This window comes from Ochotona curzoniae, unplaced genomic scaffold (assembly GCF_017591425.1).
Source record: "Ochotona curzoniae isolate NIBS_2020 unplaced genomic scaffold, NIBS_Ocur_1.0 scaffold_4701, whole genome shotgun sequence".
Classification (NCBI taxonomy): domain Eukaryota; kingdom Metazoa; phylum Chordata; class Mammalia; order Lagomorpha; family Ochotonidae; genus Ochotona; species Ochotona curzoniae.
The window spans coordinates 15,758,148-15,775,529 of NW_024467122.1; the positions used below are offsets into that span (position 1 = coordinate 15,758,148).

Here is a 17,382-nt window from a genome sequence, read left to right on the forward strand (position 1 = left end):
GTTGTGGATACGCGTGCAGGCGGCTCTGGTGTCTCCAGGTGCCGACAGGTGCGCTAACACAGCTGCTGGCCTCTGCTCCACCTGCCACCCTGTAAGGCAGGTATGGCCCAAGGTAGGCAGGGGCTTGGCTATTGTTGCCACATCCCCCTTGGCTGTGCCATCCAGGGGTCAGTGGACTCCGCAGCAAAGGGAGCCTGGCTGCTGTCTTCCCTTTTCAGAACAGCATCTCAGCCACCACCTTGGCTGACAACTTGTCCTTCTGTCCCTGGGCCAGCTGGAAGCACCTGCGAGTGAGCTCACCATCAGCTCCCCGTACAGGTAGACGCCCATGGCCTGGTCCTCCTGAAGCAATGACTCCACCTGCCAGTATGCCCTGTTGTGCCTGTACTTCACCTCGAGCTCACAACAGCGATGACCAACCTCAGCGTCCTGCTCCTGGAGGCAACAGGTCCTCTGGAGGCTCTGCAGGGTCTGCGGGCTCAGGGTCTTCAGTTCCAGGAGATGTTCCACAAGCAAGACCAGCTGATCTAGGAGAAGCTTTGTGTCCAGGCGCCAGCTCCTGAGGCCACCAACTGGGATCGAAGGCGGAGGCGGAGGCGGCACGAGGAGCCGGGAAGGTGGAGGAACCACAGAGAAGGCGAGGACCCCCGCTCCGGAGGGCTTCCCACAGCACTCCAGCCCCCGATGCGCAGCAGCGCAGGTCCAGGAAGGGCCACGCTGGCTCCCACCACGTGCCCACCGCGAGGCCCAGTCGCTCTATCCCTGTCCCATTTCTTTTCCTTCCCAACACAGAACTTTCATCATCGCAGGAACCTTTCCATGCACTCAGGAAAACATCAGCGCTTGTGGTAAGACCAAGGCGGAGGGAAAGAAACCCAAGACACGCTGCTTCTGGCGACAGGCAAAACCATGGAGACAACCTGCACACGCATGATCAGAACCCCCATGGAGCGCAGCACACGCCCCAACACCCGTGTGCCCCAGGCTTCCGGAATGCCGCTCCTGCCTCCTCGGCCCTTCAGAACCGCGGTTTTATTTTACTCTTTCCTCACAAGCTGCAGCTGCTTTGCTTTTCTTACAGAATGTCTCTACTTCCCTAAGATTTTGTTTATTTCTCCTTCTCCAGCCAAAAACTTGTCCACTCAACTGCAATCTCCCTCTCCCCCTGCCCCTGGGGCTTGATATTTTCTTTCCCACCTGTTTCCCTACCGACACAGGACAGTCTGCACCAGCACATGCATCTCAAGTGGCCCTGTCCATGGCGCCACTTGAGAACCAACCTTAACGAGTTGCTTAAAAATAAAAGCATGCACAAAGTAACCTGCACAGTTAACAGTGTGTAAACACCATGTGTGCTGAGTCACCGCTTCTCTTTGAAACCTGGCTTTCAGGGCCTTTGACACGGGCATCTAGTAAGGCTGCCTGTTTGTGTCCCAGCTGCTCCACTTCTGATCCACCTCCCTGCTAATGTGCCTGGAAAAGCAGCAGAAATAGCCCAAACGTTTGGGCCACTGCCATCCAGGAGAGAGAAACAGATGATGCTCTTGGCTCCCGGGCTGGGTCTGGGCCAGCTCTGGCCATTGCAACCATGCAGGGAGTAAAAGAATTGTGTCTTTCTCTCTCCCCCTCTATATTTTTTTATTTACTTACTTCAAAAGTCTGAGTTATAGAGGAACAGGAAGACTCAAAGCAGTGAGAGAGAGAGACAGAGAGCGAGCTTCCACCTGCTGGTTCCCTCTCCAGATGGCTACAACAGCTAGTAATGTTCAAGGGCTGGGACAGGCCATGATACAGGCCAATAGCCAGTAGCTTTATCTGTCTCTCACATGGATGACAAGGACCCAAGCACTTGGGTCACCTTCTACCGCTTTTCCCAAGCCAGTAACAGGGAGGTGGATCATAAGTGGAGCCACTATAGGATGTCAGCACTGCAAGTGGCAATTTTATCTACTGTGCCACAACTCTGGCCTCAATTAACTCATAGCCAAAAAAAAAGAAAGAAAAGGTAAAATTTTTTAAAAACACAAGTTTTTAACAAAAATGAGAAGCAGAAATTTTATTTATTCCAAGTGGTACAAAACCCATGATGATGAACATGTAAAGTCCCAGATGAATATAATTATTTTTTAAAAAAGGAAACTACTGGCATTACATACCAAAGAACTTAACTGAAAGAAAAACTGTCGTGACTTGATGACATCAAATCTATCAACCAGAACAGACACTCTGTCTCCTCCCACTTTTATTTTAGAAAAGCAATGAGGTAAATGTTAAAGAGAAAATTCAGCATCTTATTCATTTCAAACTAATGAGAAGAAACATGTTGGTTGACCACAGCTGACTCATGTCACTCAGCTGTTTCCTTTGCATAGTTCCAACTGCCACGTGACTCCAATTCCACATCCAGGTGCACTAAGCGGAAACACCTGTTACACTCAACGCAAGGCCAACAAATCTTCATGAGATCCATGGTACCAAGATCAAACACAAAAGTACAAGAACATCAGGTACCTTCCAACCACCAACTATTCAAAATTAACAAGCGCTGGCTGCTTTGTGTTCTAGAACAACGATTCCCAAGAGTGCAATCCAGAAACATCCAGAGACATTTTTAGTGGTCAACAGCCATGGGAGCCGGGCGGGGGGGAGAGGGGGGTCAGCAGGCTGGCACCCCGGGGGAAGCCGAGGGTACAACAGTGTCAGCCGGGCACACCTGGCTGAGCAGCTCTGTCTCATGAGAAAACAAGACTCAAGGGAAGAGGGCAGGCAACAGGCAACGGCCATGAGCCACGCAGCGCGGGCCTCCTACCTTGGACGCCTGGGGTGTGGATATTACGTGCACCGTGCTGGGCTTGACACCATTCGCCTTGGGCCGCTTGTAGAGGGCGAATCTGCTCTTCCGGCGCCCCCTGTCTCCGTTAGGTAAAGCACCATTGTACCTGGAGAGAGATGACAGAGCTCATTCACCTGTGGATTTTAAAAGCTCTAAGCCTGGGGTATGCCTAATCCTCCACCTGCAAGCCCCAGCATCCTATCTGGGCACTGCTTCATGTCCTGGCTACTCATGACCTGGGGAAGCCAGGAGGGCGGCCCACAGACTTGCGAATGGGAGACCCAGAACAAGCTCCAGGCTCCTGTAGTAAGGCCCCAGTGAAACACTTCAGGTAAACATAATTATTTTTTAGGAAAGGAAACTAGTGGCATATTAAACACCAAAGAATGTAACTCACACAAAAATCGTCATAAATGTTGACATAACATCTAGTAAACAGAACAGAGACTCTGATCTCCTCCCACTTACACTTAGCTAGCTCCAGCCACTGTGGCCATTTGGGGAGTGAACCAACCAGGAGACGGACGATCTTTCTGTCTCTCCTCTCTGTAATGCTGCCTTTCCAATACAAATTAATTAATTAATTATTTTTAAAAAGCTCTAAGCCTAAAAGGAAACAAGGGCAAGCAAGGAGAGGTTTAAAAAACTGCCTACTATGCGTCCTGCACTTCAGCTGCAATGTAATTCCAATCACTTTCCACAAACTCAATGTATGAGTGACGTGCAAGTAATTTCAGGTTTCCTATTACACAAAACCAGACTCTGAATCTTTTTGCAAAGAGTTTCAATCAGCACAGTGAGCATTCTGCAGAGCCTATATGAGCACTTGTTCAATTCTGCTAGCATCCTTCCAACGGACTCCCGAGAAACACTTGGGAAATATTTTTAAATGAACTAGTTAGAAAATGGCACACTAATTAAACCTCATCCCTTACTCGCAAGTCGTGTTCACGTTGTCTGCAGGATCTTTATTTGCAAGAAGACCAAATTAAATTACTTGCTTTCTTACATGTTCCAAATTTCCTACATTCAATCCCATTTCACTTGAAAGTATATACTGTTAGCCAAAAGTAGCTTGAAATGTATATGTACACACACACACACACTCAGGTTTTAATCCAGCACCTGTCAAAAAGCCTAAAAAGTCATCCAGATGACATGGGACATCTAACGTCCATGCTCCGGTCGGCTCCGGTCTGAGTGTGCCACCCCAGCTCCTACAGGACATGCCTGGGCCTCAGGGTGGCTGTGTTCGGGAGTGGTGGGGCCCCATGCAAGGTGCCTGGACCCCTACGGGCACAACCCTCACATTTCTCATGAGACTGTTAGTTCTGGCAAGGCAGATCCGAGTCAATTGGTAAGCCTGTCGCCTTCCTGTATCACCACGGGGTCTCTCCCCTGGCACATACCATCTCCCCACAAGGCTCTCATCAAGCTGTTTGGACTTTCAACCTCCGAAACCGTGAGCTCAATGAACATCTTCTCTCTCCTGGATTCCCATCAGCAGGTCCTCAACATGGTCAGAGAAAAATAAAATAAGGACAGCCAGGCTGCAGGGTCAGGGCTTTAAGGGAAAGGCAGAGCTGCTGTCGGCGCTCCCAGCTCCAGACTAGCAGTCCCCGGGAGTCTTGCCCCCTGGCCCACCCTGGCACACTAGTACAGCTATTCACTGCCTCCACCTGGGCAAAAAAAAAGTGCTTTTCAAGAAAAAGAAGCTAAAGGAAGACTTCAAATTAACACACTAAGGGAATGTATAGAGATGGAGTAATAGAAACTATCGTATCCAGATGCGGGGATACAATGCAATATGCATCCCTGCTTCCAAATCAGAGATGGACTCCCAGTGAAACTGCTGGAAATGTGTAGACAATGGGATGCTGGACTGTCTGACATTGTCTGTACCAGCAATGTCAGGGCACACTTAAGTAACAGACTGATGGAATCATGACTCCTTATGAAGGACTATACTGTTGTGGCAACATGGGGAAAATCTGCAGGTGGGTAGGAGTTTGGGGAGTATGAAATTGTGCAATAAAATTCAAAAATGCAAAATAAAAATTTAACAAACAAAAAAAGAACAAATTAACACACCCTTTCCAGGACATGACAGGGAAATGCTGGCCTAGGGACTTGTTCCTGTCTTGAGGGTCCTTACTCCCTGGAGTGGGGCACAGGGACACAGGAGCATCAGGTGTGGGAAACACAGCAGGCCAGGGGCTGGGGGAAGGGGTGAGAACTACACGGGAGCAGCAGGTGCAGGGGGAGGACAGCAGGTGCAGGGTGGGGGCAGCAGGTGCGGGGCGAGGGCAGCAGGTGCAGGGTGAGGACAGCAGGTGCAGGGCAAGGGCAGCAGGTGCGGGATGGGGGCAGCAGGTGCAGGGTGAGGGCAGCAGGTGCGGGGCGGGGGCAGCTGGTGCGGGGCGAGGGCAGCAGGTGCGGGGCAAGGGCAGCAGGTGCGGGATGGGGGCAGCAGGTGCAGGGTGAGGGCAGCAGGTGCGGGGCGGGGGCAGCTGGTGCGGGGCAAGAGTAGCAGGTGCGGGGTGGGGGCAGCAGGTGCAGGGTGAGGACAGCAGGTGCAGGGTGGGGGCAGCAGGTGCGGGGCGGGGGCAGCAGGTGCGGGGTGGGGGCAGCAGGTGCAGGGTGAGGGCAGCAGGTGCGGGCGGGGCAGCGGTGCGGGGGAGGGCAACAGGTGCAGGGTGGGGGCAGCAGGTGCGAGGCGAGGGCAACAGGTGCAGGGTGAGGGCAGCAGGTGCGAGGCGAGGGCAACAGGTGCGGGGCGGGGGCAGCAGGTGCGAGGCGAGGGCAACAGGTGCAGGGTGAGGGCAGCAGGTGCGGGGAGGGGGCAGCAGGTGCGGGGAGGGGGCAGCTGTGTGTGTGTGTTATACACAGGGTGGGTGCTGCAGTCATGACCAGCATCCCTGGAAGGTCTCCCTACTGTGGCCCTTCCCGTTTCCTATTCCAGGACAATGGAGTGTCAGTTATACAAGACGGAACAAAGAGAATTCACACCTTCCTCTCCTTTTTCTTCAGGCAAGATCAAAAAGAAACACACAATTTTTCTGAAACGTTATTTCTGATCACTCCTACAAAGCACCCATGAGCAACCAACCACGATAAACCCGACATCAATTTCATGCCTCTTCCTCAAGTTGCACGCTCTATATGAAGGCAAGCAGATGCGAACCATTGAAAGCAGAGATGGTTCTCACCACCGTGGCCCACACAGGATGAGGGCCATTCCAGGCCAGGGGTTCTCTGCCCCGTGCAGCATCTCTCCCTCCACAATCAGCACTTCTGGTCATCAGGACCTAGCCCTCTAGGTGTGGCCAGTGCTCCTCGGACCATCTGCTCACAACCACACATACTCCCCTCCTCTGGTCCATCCCTGGGACTCCCAAAGGTGCCCCAGCTCCACATCCAAACAGAACAGCCCTGCAAGCATTGTCCTGCATGCTGGGACAACGGCTGGAGGTGGACATCTGACCCAGGCTGGCTCTTGACACTCGCACCCTGAAGATGAGGATGAGACAACCATGCTGTCTCGAGGGTGGCTGGAGCTGAGACATGCAGGCCTGCGTGCTGGGCTCATGTCACAGTCCCTGATGGGGCAGAAGAGGCAGGCACAGTGAGGAATGGAGCAGACTCGCTGCACAGAGGAGGGGCAACAAGGCTCCGGTGGGCCTACTGACAGGTGCACTTGACCCTGGCTCACAAAGTTATTCTTAGTTTTAATGGACTCAGGTTGGTTTCTGTACTTACACTCTCAAAAGCTGTACTTTACACGAAGGGTGTGAGGTTGAGCACAGATATTGCAAGGTAAGCACACAGAAGCTGGTCTAGCTACAGGCTGTCTGCTTTCCTAACACCTGGATGACAAAGTCCAGTGAAAATCCTACTGGAAATAACGAAGGTGGTGTGGCGGGGAAAGCGGGCATCGAGATGAGACACGTTTCTGATTGGGCTAAGCTGCGCGGCCGTGCGGTTAACATGGATAACGCCAGGCGCCAGCACTGCAGGCACAGCCATGAGCTGCTCAGCCCTGGCAGAGCTCCCGCTCAGCGGGGAGAGAAAGGCACGGACACAAGCACATAACAAGTGGCAGGAGGAGAGGCTTCCTGGAGGAGACGCTGCTTGATGTGTCTGGAACACTGAGCAGCATGACTCAGCGGGAGCCTGAGGGCAACTGCATGCCCAGGGCAGGGAGGGTCACGGGAGCTCGGCTGGGAATGCCTCAAGTTCATTCATCAAGGCCAGAGCAGAGGGGAAGGGTGGGCAGGGAGCTGCCTGCTGCAGCCCCAAACTCCAAGGGAAGGGGCAAGGCCTTGTACCCATAGTGGAGGGGTAGGCTGGTGAGGTTAAACAGAAGGGCAACGTGACAGGACACACACAGCTACTTGGGGAGCACGGTGACATGGGGTGGATCGGATGGCAGATCCAGAAGGCAGGCAGAACTGTGAGACAGAAAGGGCCCGCAGCTGGGGGGACCAGCAGCCCCTTAAAGGGCCACTTCTACTTGTGGCCCTCCAAGTCTGCAGAAGGGATCAGCAAGCTGTCTCCAGTCAACGCCCTCCCGGATCCCTGGCAGCCCAAAATGCAATGGCAAGTGTCCTCGAAGGACACCACAGGGACAGAGAAGGGACAGCCAGGGGAAGTGCAGGCAGAAGGGCCCTGTCAACACCTTGCTGTCAGATCTGTGGCCTCCACAGCCACAAGTTGCAGAAGGCTGAGCTGGGGGGAACATGCGGTGGCCACCACAGGCCGCTTCAAGAGCCTAACCAGGAGCAGCAGCTGCGGGAGCATGGTGGAGGAGGACAGAGAGAGACTTCAGCTGATTCTTAATGCGCAATGCCATCACCGCAGCCCAGAATACTTCATCCATACAGACACAGGAGCCCCAAGGAGTCCTAATTCAGGCAGCCTGAGGTGGGCTCCAGGCATGCACTTCTACAGCCCTAGCAGACATCCTGGCTCTACAGGCAAGTGGTCAAGGGCCCCTGGCGGCTGCTCGGACACAGGGTGAGGGACGAATGAAACCATACAGGCTGCTTGGCTGGCTGGACTGACGGCAGAATTACAGAGCCGCAGGGCAGGGTTTGTGATCTCCAGGGACGGCCAGGGAGGAGGCAGCTGGAGAGGCATCAGGAGCTCCAGCCACGGGGCAGCTGTCCAAATCATGAAAATCAATGGGCTTGCTCCCTTTAAAAGGGGCAGAACAATGAAGCAAGGAGGGCTGGGCCAGAGCTGGGAACTAAAACCATCAGAGATGAACTCCAACTTGAAGAAGACAGGAAAGAGTGGGAAAGAAGGGAAAGGGCAGGTAGGCAGGAAAGCCAAGCTAAGGGATTGGGGTAAGGTTAGGGACCAAGATCTGGAGCCTGGGAGCTGCTCAAGGCAGGCAAAGCTGGCAGCCGGTGGTGGCAGTTGGTGGAGACAGTCATGGTTGGAAAATGGAGGGCACTGATGGCCTCAGCCACCATCACACAGAACCCCAACCTCCAAATGCTGCCAGCCCCAGGACTCCTGCAAGGCTCACTGCCAACTTCTCACGGCTAGCACATGCTGATTCACGGGCTGTGGTCGTTTCATCTTTGTTCCAAACCTACAGGTGTGTGCGACTGTGCTGTACAGCTAACCTCACCTGTCCCTCCCTCAGAATCCCTACTCAAAGGGTCCTGCCGCATGGGAGGCAGGACCAAGGGGGTCACAACCGCCTCTTCACTTCTTCCAGACAGCCCGAGGCCCATTCTCCTCTTGCCAAGCGTGGCCTGGTCTTGGTGATTTGCTTGCCAACAGGATACGCAGGAGGTGATGTTCTGAGACTGCCAGAGCTTTGTGGTAGTTGGGGGGAGGGTAAATTTAGAGGTCACTTTGTACCCACTAGCAGATTCCTGGATGACAAGTCCAAGAGCCTTCAGTACAGTCTTTCTCTCCTTCTCTACCTGTGTAGGCAACTGCTCTGCTTCAGGTCGCACACCACCACCTAGCAAATACCACCACGTGGTCCCCACCTCCTGCCTCCGCCAGCAGGGAAGAATTCTCAACAGCTGGAGGTGCTTCCCAAACCTCTGGCACAGGAAACGCAGCACCAGGGATGGGCAGCAGGTGCTGGGGAGGGAGGCCCCTCTGTGTGAAAGCAGAACCTCTGCTCGGAGGTTGTAAATGGGCAAAGTCAAATGGGCTCTGACACCACATGTGTGCAGAGACACAACAGCTCACTGACGCCTTCAAGCTTCACCTGACTTAAAGCTTAAATTCTGGGGATTTGAGTGTATCCACTTCTTTAGTAAACACACAGTGAAAAATCTCACTCTTCATACACAAGTAGTTGACCTTAACAAAAAAGACAGCTTGAAGCAGCAAAGCATCAGTTAACATACACAGTGCATAAGTCTTTCAAGCGATGGGCTGTTTTTCTCGATTTATAATTTTGAGCTCACATGTTAATGCAAAGTGGCTGTACAAGCTGTGTTCTGCTGACGCACCAAGAATCCTGATGAAGGGGGTGCTCTCACTCCTGGAGGCCCCAAAGGGCTGAGAGGCATACACGGCCACGGCCAGGGAAGGTGGCGTGGCGCCAAGCCCAAAGCCACCCCCATCTCGTCTGCCTCCGACACAACACAGACAACTTCTCACTTCAAGCATCTCTCATCATACAACAGAGGGTAGCTTGCCATTCCCAACGCGCTCATCAACTAGGATTCCACACAGAAACCAGGGGCAAGTCGGGGGCTTCTGGTCTTGTGGCGCTTTGCAGATCTCACATTTGATCTCAATGGTCCGAGGCCCTACAGCAGCGTCCAGGGGCATGGACGTGGGCTGCAGGCTCCACATGGCTGCACAACAGAGGGAAGCCTGGCTTTCCACCCCACATGGGAAGGTCCACCCACCTGGAGAGCCAGCGCTGTTGTCACTCCCATCCAGAGGGCACTGACTGGACCAGAGGCAGAGGTTGGCACATCGATACCAAGTGGCCTCGGGCTTGAAGTGGCTCACCCAACTCCCCAGGCGAACACACAGTCACTGCACTGGGCCCGACCATGGGTTCACAGAACTGGTCTCGACTCCCTCACTCTTGATAGCAACCCAGTCTGTTCCCCATGCACATAATAGCACCCACTCACTCAGAGAACCTTCCTGGGGCTCCTGGTAATACTGTATAACAAAGAAGCCATTTGACAAAACAATGACCATATCAGCAAGTAAATTATGAGGCAAGGCCTACGGCTCCTGAGACAGAAACCCCATTCAGCCCTCTCCCTAGCTGGTGCTATGGATTGAATCTACATACCCGGATTGGCATGGACTGGCATGGACTTCAGCCATCTATAAATATGGCAACACAAAGCTTCACACTCAGGTTTACAGAGAGACCCTCCCTTGCCACCAACTCCTAGACATTGCCATTCCACACAGACCCAGGAAGCATTTATGCAAGCCATGCCCTAGCATCCCAGTACAATTGTCGCCTTGGCCCTCTCACCATTCAGATGTGGCGGCTTGACTTTCAGGAAGCTGTCCTATAGGTATTCCAGCTGTTCAGTGCCACCACTTTCTGCTGCTTCCCCAAGGTGCCTAGGTCAGGAAGGCTTGACCTCAGGAACGTGGGACCACGCCCAGCAGATCTGCACCTGCTCCTCTTCACGTCTTTATCCCCATCCTCCCAGGGGGCAGCAGTCCAGTAGGAAGGGCCGCAGAGGACCAAGTCTTGCCTGTACTCCCTATGCCCCAGGTGACTCTGCCAAGTCCGCAGGCCCCAGGGACTCCCAGTCTTTCCTTCCTGTGTTTTGGATTCTGATACAGGGATCCAGCTGTGTGAAATGAGGATACAAGGTACCAGCTAGCCAGTTCCTGAAGGGCCTCGACCCCAGGCCTCAACCCCACTAGTACCCTGCTCTTCCAGGCTTTGATTCAACCCCTGTTAGGTCTTGGAGGTCAGTCTCTCCAATTTCTCCCTCCAAATAGGCTATGCAAAACAGCAGGCAAAGCAAACCCAGCCTATCTACAAAATAGAACAACTGCTTTGTTATCTAATATCAAAGCTCTTTGCTTTACTCAGTCTTTCTTCTCTAATTTTCAAATAGGGACTGCCAGTGAATCATCCAAGAAGCTTGCTCTTTGTTGCAGAACTGACCTTTGCTTGTTGAACGCCACTGCAGGGCCAGGAACAGAGCAACCTCCGTGAACACCTGAGGTGGGCAGGTGCAGGCACCAGCCTTCCTCTCCAACACCGCCTCCCTAGCACTGCTTCTTTTACTCATCATTGGCTCCAACCACCAGGCGAGCACCAGCCATACACCGTCAGGCCTTGTGGCAAATAAACTGCTTGTACACAATGCATAAGAAGAATGTTTCAGGCATGGCTCTGTAGTAATTTTTTACTCCCAAATGGACTGGAAAATATCATACATGAAGAGGGCTGAAAACAGAACTGACTCAGCAATTACAACCACCAGCATGTGCATAAGCTGACTAGGGCGAGGGACTATGCTGGGTGTTGTACTGGCATGCACACACAAGAATCAGGCCTAGGATCACCTCAGATGAAGTTTCTCTGGGGATCCCTCCAACTGAACTGTTGATCTCAGAACCCCAACCACGAAGAGAAGTGCAGGTTCCATGGTCTAACCATGGAGTGCAAGTGTCAAAGCTGAGCTTCCTCAGAGACTCAGATGGAACAGTGGACAGCATATCCAGGTGCACATGAAGGATATGGCAGTCCATCGGAACCTGCAGAGGACACCTGGTGCCACAACAGAGGACGGAGGACCCTGGGATGGAGTGGGAGGTTGGGTGGGGCTTCTCCCTTTATCTCCTCCCTTACCCCAGATACAGAAATAAAAAACAATGTGGAAACAACAGTCTTACCCATTTTCTTGCAGCCCTTGACCCTTTGTGCCTTATCAACTATGTAAAGATTATCAAAATAAAATCATATTTAAAAAGATCTGAATGTTATAAGAAGTGATTTTGATATAGTACATGGATTTACACAACTGAAGACCAGTATGTAAACACTTACCATTACATCTTATTAGAGAAAGTGCTATTTATTCTCCATACTTCTTAACCTATTTCACAGGCAGCAACGCTGGAAACCATGAAACCTTACCTATTCCTCTTTCATCACTCTGGCCTTTTCCTACTTGAGCCTCTTCTCTCCAGAACTACCATGGTCAGGAGTATGAACTGCAGGTGCACCCCTCCAGAGATACCCTTTGCCTCTCAACCCCTGGCCAGGGCTCTGGCTGAGGCCATGTGAGTTGCTGTGGACAACGGATTGGACACCAACAAACTTAATGGCCAGCCAGGACTGGGGAGTGTGCTTGGGCACGGGCTGATCCTCCGGCATCGCTGCCACTGCCACAGGGGAGCACGTCCAGCTAGCCTTTCGTGTCACAGAGGAGAGGTGCCTGGAGCAGACAGACTCACACCACAGAAACGCAGCGTGGAGCCAAGCTGCTCCAGCACAGCCTAGGCAGGGTCTCAGGACCGGACCAGAGAACAAATGACTCATCTGCTGCTAATTAACCAACACTCTGCATTTCAAAGGCAAAATAACACCTATAGCCTTGGGGCTAAATATGCATCAAATATCAAAAATATACCCTTTGTTAGTCTTCCGTATTAAGAATACTACTTTTCAGAAGGGAGAAGTGTAGAGATCATCTCACAGGTATCTCTCTCAGGTTGATTATAAGATACAATTTTTTTTCACAAAATGAATACTTATTAATAAAGGGAAGATGGTAATACTAAATTCTACCACTCATATTTTCTTTCTTAGTAAGGCATTATATCTGTTAAAATCTGTGATCCCTCAAATAAACTAAATAACGTTTGATTGCAAGAGTCCTATTTTCTGCATAATCAAATTTAGACATTAGGACAGAATTGTGAATCATTAGGTGAAGGAAAGCCTCTTTCACATCTTTTTCTGTGCAACTTTTACTACAGGAAGAAGGCTCTGATACAGGCTGCCTGGGAAGGGAAGTTTCTGAAACCACCCCTGGCCCAGCAGCATCTAACAGTCTAACATGTGTCAAGCCATCAGTGTTTCAAGTAAAGAAATCCGATGGGGCCTCAGGGTCCGGAGCTGAAGGGCCAGTTTAAAGAAATACACACGGAATACACATTGTATCATAACTGCTCCTATTACTCCCAATCTCTCTTCCTGTTTGTATAAATCTCATGATATACCTACCTCTTTACCACTCCTAAATAATCACACTTACGTAGGTTTTTAAATTTTGGAGTTTTCATTTGTAATTTTTAGAAATTCCTAAAAATAGACAATCCAGACAAGCAACTCTACCTTGAAACTTGACTGGGCAATGCTGTAACAACTACTTATGAACAAGACACTTCTTCGCTATGTAAGCAACAAAAATACTAAGACATCTGATGAAAAATATCCTAGTTTGTTCAACTTCTCAAAGCAAGTGACTTTAAAACAAATTCACGTTATAAACACTTCAACAACCTTGAAAGCGCATGACCACTTGTGGCTTCCCGTGAGCACACGGACCGCAGGCAGACCCACTTCCTTCTACGGGACTTTTCTATTGGAGAACGTGTGGATGTCAGATCCCAGCTCCATAAGCTCAGCAAGCACCAGAAATGCAAGCGCATATAAAACCCAGCTACTCTGAGGAATGCAAGATGCTCCACTGCTGCATTTTAAAATGCCAAAGTGCTAGATGAATCAGGTCCATTACATAAAGGTGTCTGAGATTCTTGGCAGCAAATCATGTGTGCCACAGCCAAGTCCAATGGCACAGAAGCATGATGCCCGAGGTTCACATTGGTGTGCAGCACTCACAGCCCCCCACTCCCGCCAGGTGCTAGTGGAACCATCATGCTCACCACGACAACACATTAACTGGCCAGGGATCACAGGTAACATGCTATTACATGGACACACTGGTCAATCAGAACCATGCCCCTAACTGAACATAGGGAGGGCATGATGAAGGATTTAAGGGTTAGAAGACACCCTAAATATTCCAACTGCAAAATTTCGAAGCACCAAATTCTTAGGAAATACCCCAACACAATGTGAGAGCTGTGACTTGAGATGGCCGATGCCTTGGAGATGACACTGATTCGCTGCACAGATCAGCATCATTCAACAGGCCTGGACTGTCCATGCACTGCTCTTCAACTCTAAATGAACTACACCTTAAAACACATCTCTTCACACTGGCCACACTGCATGTGCTCCACAGCCACATGTGACCAGTGGTTACCGCACTGGAGGGCTGAAGTGGGTGACACTCCCTTCAGCACAGAAGGTTCTGGGAGGTGCTACTGGCACAGACTTTCACACAAGAGATGCACACCCAGGCACTTGGTAGATGGCTCCTGAATCCTGCCTCAATTCTATCCTCAAGTTTCCAGATCTTGACAAAATTTGTTCTCAAAAATGTCTAGAAGAGCTCCTAGGAATTACTGGCGGGGCAGGAAGACACACTTGAGTGCTCTGTCTCTCCCTGAAGTAGACATTACTCTCACTGCTCCTCAGGGTGAGGGAAGGGCCCACTCCCCCTGGGCTGACCCATCTCCCTGGGCACAGCGCCTTCTCAGGGGAGTGCTCCTCTCCCTGGGCTGACCCATCTCCCTGGGCATAGTGCCTTCTCAGGGAAGGGCCCACTCACCCCTGGGCTGACCCATCTCCCCGGGCACAGCGCCTTCTCAGGGAAGGGCCCACTCACCCCTGGGCTGACCCATCTCCCCGGGCACAGCGCCTTCTCAGGGAAGGGCCCACTCACCCCTGGGCTGACCCATCTCCCTGGGCACAGCGCCTTCTGAGGCCAGGGCTCCTCTCCCTGGGCTGACCCATCTTCCCGGCAATGCCCTTCAGAAGCTGCAGAGGGCCACTATGAAAGCACAACTCGCCACATGAACAACTCCCACACTCAGAGCTCTGACAGAGGGGGAAAGGCGTCTCGCCAAGTCTTGAGCATCCTACATCCAGGTTTTTAACAGGCAAAGAATAAGAGCATTTCCTAAAGCAGGAGAAGCAGTTACCAATCAGAGAGAAAGCAACACTGACACAGACAGGGTGCTAAATGCTGGGACACAAGCAGTGCTGCCCACAAGGAGGAAACAGCACCAGCCCAGGGAGCAGCAGAGGCTTTGGAAACAGACCCATCACTTCACAGGAACAGAGGACTAGGAAGGCGCAAGCAGGAAATGAGGATGAAACCGGAGTGTCCAATCCATTGTACTGGGAAATGGGAGCCACTGGAAAAGGGGGGAAAGAAGTGCTTGCAGTGGCTTCTTACAATCCACAACAAAGCTTAAAATAAATGCATACAGTCATAATTTTAAGAAGATCACTTGTTACCCCGAACTAGGAATTCTAGTGTCCTAAACATGAAAGCAACAAGAAAAATGATATACTCAAGCATTAAAAATCCAAAACTTCCACCTAATAAAAAAAATCATAAAATTATACATCTAATAAACTAGAAAAATAATGGCTATATGCACCAGAAGCTTAGTATTTTTAATAGGAATATATTTTTAGAAAGAGAAAAACAAACATATCCACAGATATCTAATTCAGTAAGATGGTCAGAGAACAGGAATAGGCAATTCACAGAAAATAAAACATCTAATGAGCCTCATCAATAAACCTAAAATATTCACTCATCAGTTTTAAAATGTTTTAAATTAAAAATTGCTTTCATTTGAAAATTAAAGCAAGATTTCAATACTTATCAATGAAGTAACCAAATGATATTCAAGTGAGTGACACGAAACACACTATCGGTGAGAAACGTGACACAATAATTACCAAATGGCTTAGCAGCCACAAGCATCAACACCCTCAGAGAAATATTCCTGAGTTCTACCCCAACAATTCAAATTCGAATCAATCCTAAACATGTAACTTTGAACTGAAGTTCATTTCCTAGCACAAAGATGTCAATTATGTCATTATAATGGCAAGAAACTATAACATCAAAGACCAATAATAATGGATCACGTAAACAAATCATGTAATCCTACATGATGAGATCATGTTTATAGCAATGAAAGAGGATTGTGAGAACCAAAGAATACAAAACCTTCCAACCATAAATCACTGAGAATAATTAACAAGTACACCAAAATATGTTCAAAGGTTGTAGAACTCAAGTTACGGGACTTGGTTTTTATATTTTCTGTATCTTCTAAATGTATTAACACGTTTGAAGTACAAATTCTGTTAACGAAGTTGTCCTCACCGCTAGCATTGCTAGCGACAGTTACCACTCCAGATTTTAAGTAGGAGAGGATCCACAGGTGGATTCAGCAGAGGTGACAAAATGTCCAAACTGCTAAGCCCCTAACCACACACTCCCTGCACAGGCCCCGGCTGCTGGGTGGCACATGGCTGAGCTGGGGGCTCCCCGAGGTGGAGCTGGGCACCATGTGATACAGGGCAGAAGGAAGGGCTCAGACACCACACACACGCTTGCTACACACCCACCACTCCCGCACACCCCTGCTTCCTCTGCTTCTTCCACAGACACTCCTGACATGGACGTTTTCATTCTGGTACGATTTCATTCAACATTTCAGCTCGTGTCATTCATCAAAGTAGGGCAAACTTGATGACCGGGGGACTAGCAACACACTCTAAAACCTTCCAATCTGTGAAGTTTGTTTCTGGATCAATCCTAAAGAGAAGAGCCTTCTCAACACCACCAGTCAGGGGAGGACAAACTTGATCTGCTCTGGCCCGAGAGCGCCTTCCTGTGCTCCGGCTGTGCATGGGGCTGCATGTGGATTTGCCCTTGACCGTGAGGGCAGCTCAGACACACCGCAGATTCATACACAGCACACTTGGAGGTGGAGCTGGGCTTCCCACATTGCTTTACATGTGGTACACAGAGTTGTTTTTCCACATTCTAGCAGGGCGCTCAGTGCAGACAAATTGATGAGCCAACCAAGTTCAATTCCATGAGTCTGTGGACTGCACAAAATGAAACGGGCCTTTCCCCTGCTTACTCCAATGAAAGCTTACTCCCATAGCTTTTATATATGACAGTAAGAGTCATATGAGTGTTCCAGTAGTATTTCCCACATGAACATGACCTACTGCCCCACCAGCAGTACAGGCACACACCTGCCAAGTACATGTGCGCACAGCCCAGGGCCCAGCACATCACTCGCTGACATCAATCGGAAGAAATTTCAGGGTGGAAACTTTGTTTTCCAGCCATCTTTTAAAAACATATCCAATAAAAGCATCAACATTATAACAATTAGGTAACTGTGACAATACGCAGAGAATGTCATTACCTTGGTACAACAACCACATGCAAGAGGTGAGGGAAGAAGCAAAACAACAAGCTGGGAGGTCAAAACAACAGCCCCAGGTGGCAGACTGGGTCCAGCAAGGCCCTGACCACGTCCACCGTGTCCTTGGTTCCAGCACGCAGGCTCGTGGGACAGGGCGTGTGCCAGCTGCCACCATCACGCAAAGAGGGAGAAGGCAGTGAAAAGACACGCTGTGTGCACACAGGCAAGGCGGAGAAGTGGCCTTCAAAACTCTCAGC

The 17,382-nt window shown here is 50.6% G+C and overlaps 1 protein-coding gene across 1 annotated transcript in view; it reads right to left on the reverse strand.

Annotated features, from left to right (window-relative positions):
• The window catches only part of PELI2 (pellino E3 ubiquitin protein ligase family member 2), a 101,103-nt gene that overhangs the window by 61,691 nt on the left and 22,030 nt on the right, over positions 1–17,382 (reverse strand). The window contains exon 2 of the mRNA XM_040968488.1: positions 2,810–2,939. Coding sequence (XP_040824422.1) covers positions 2,810–2,939 — 130 coding nt within the window. The remainder of the gene's footprint in view (positions 1–2,809; positions 2,940–17,382) is intronic.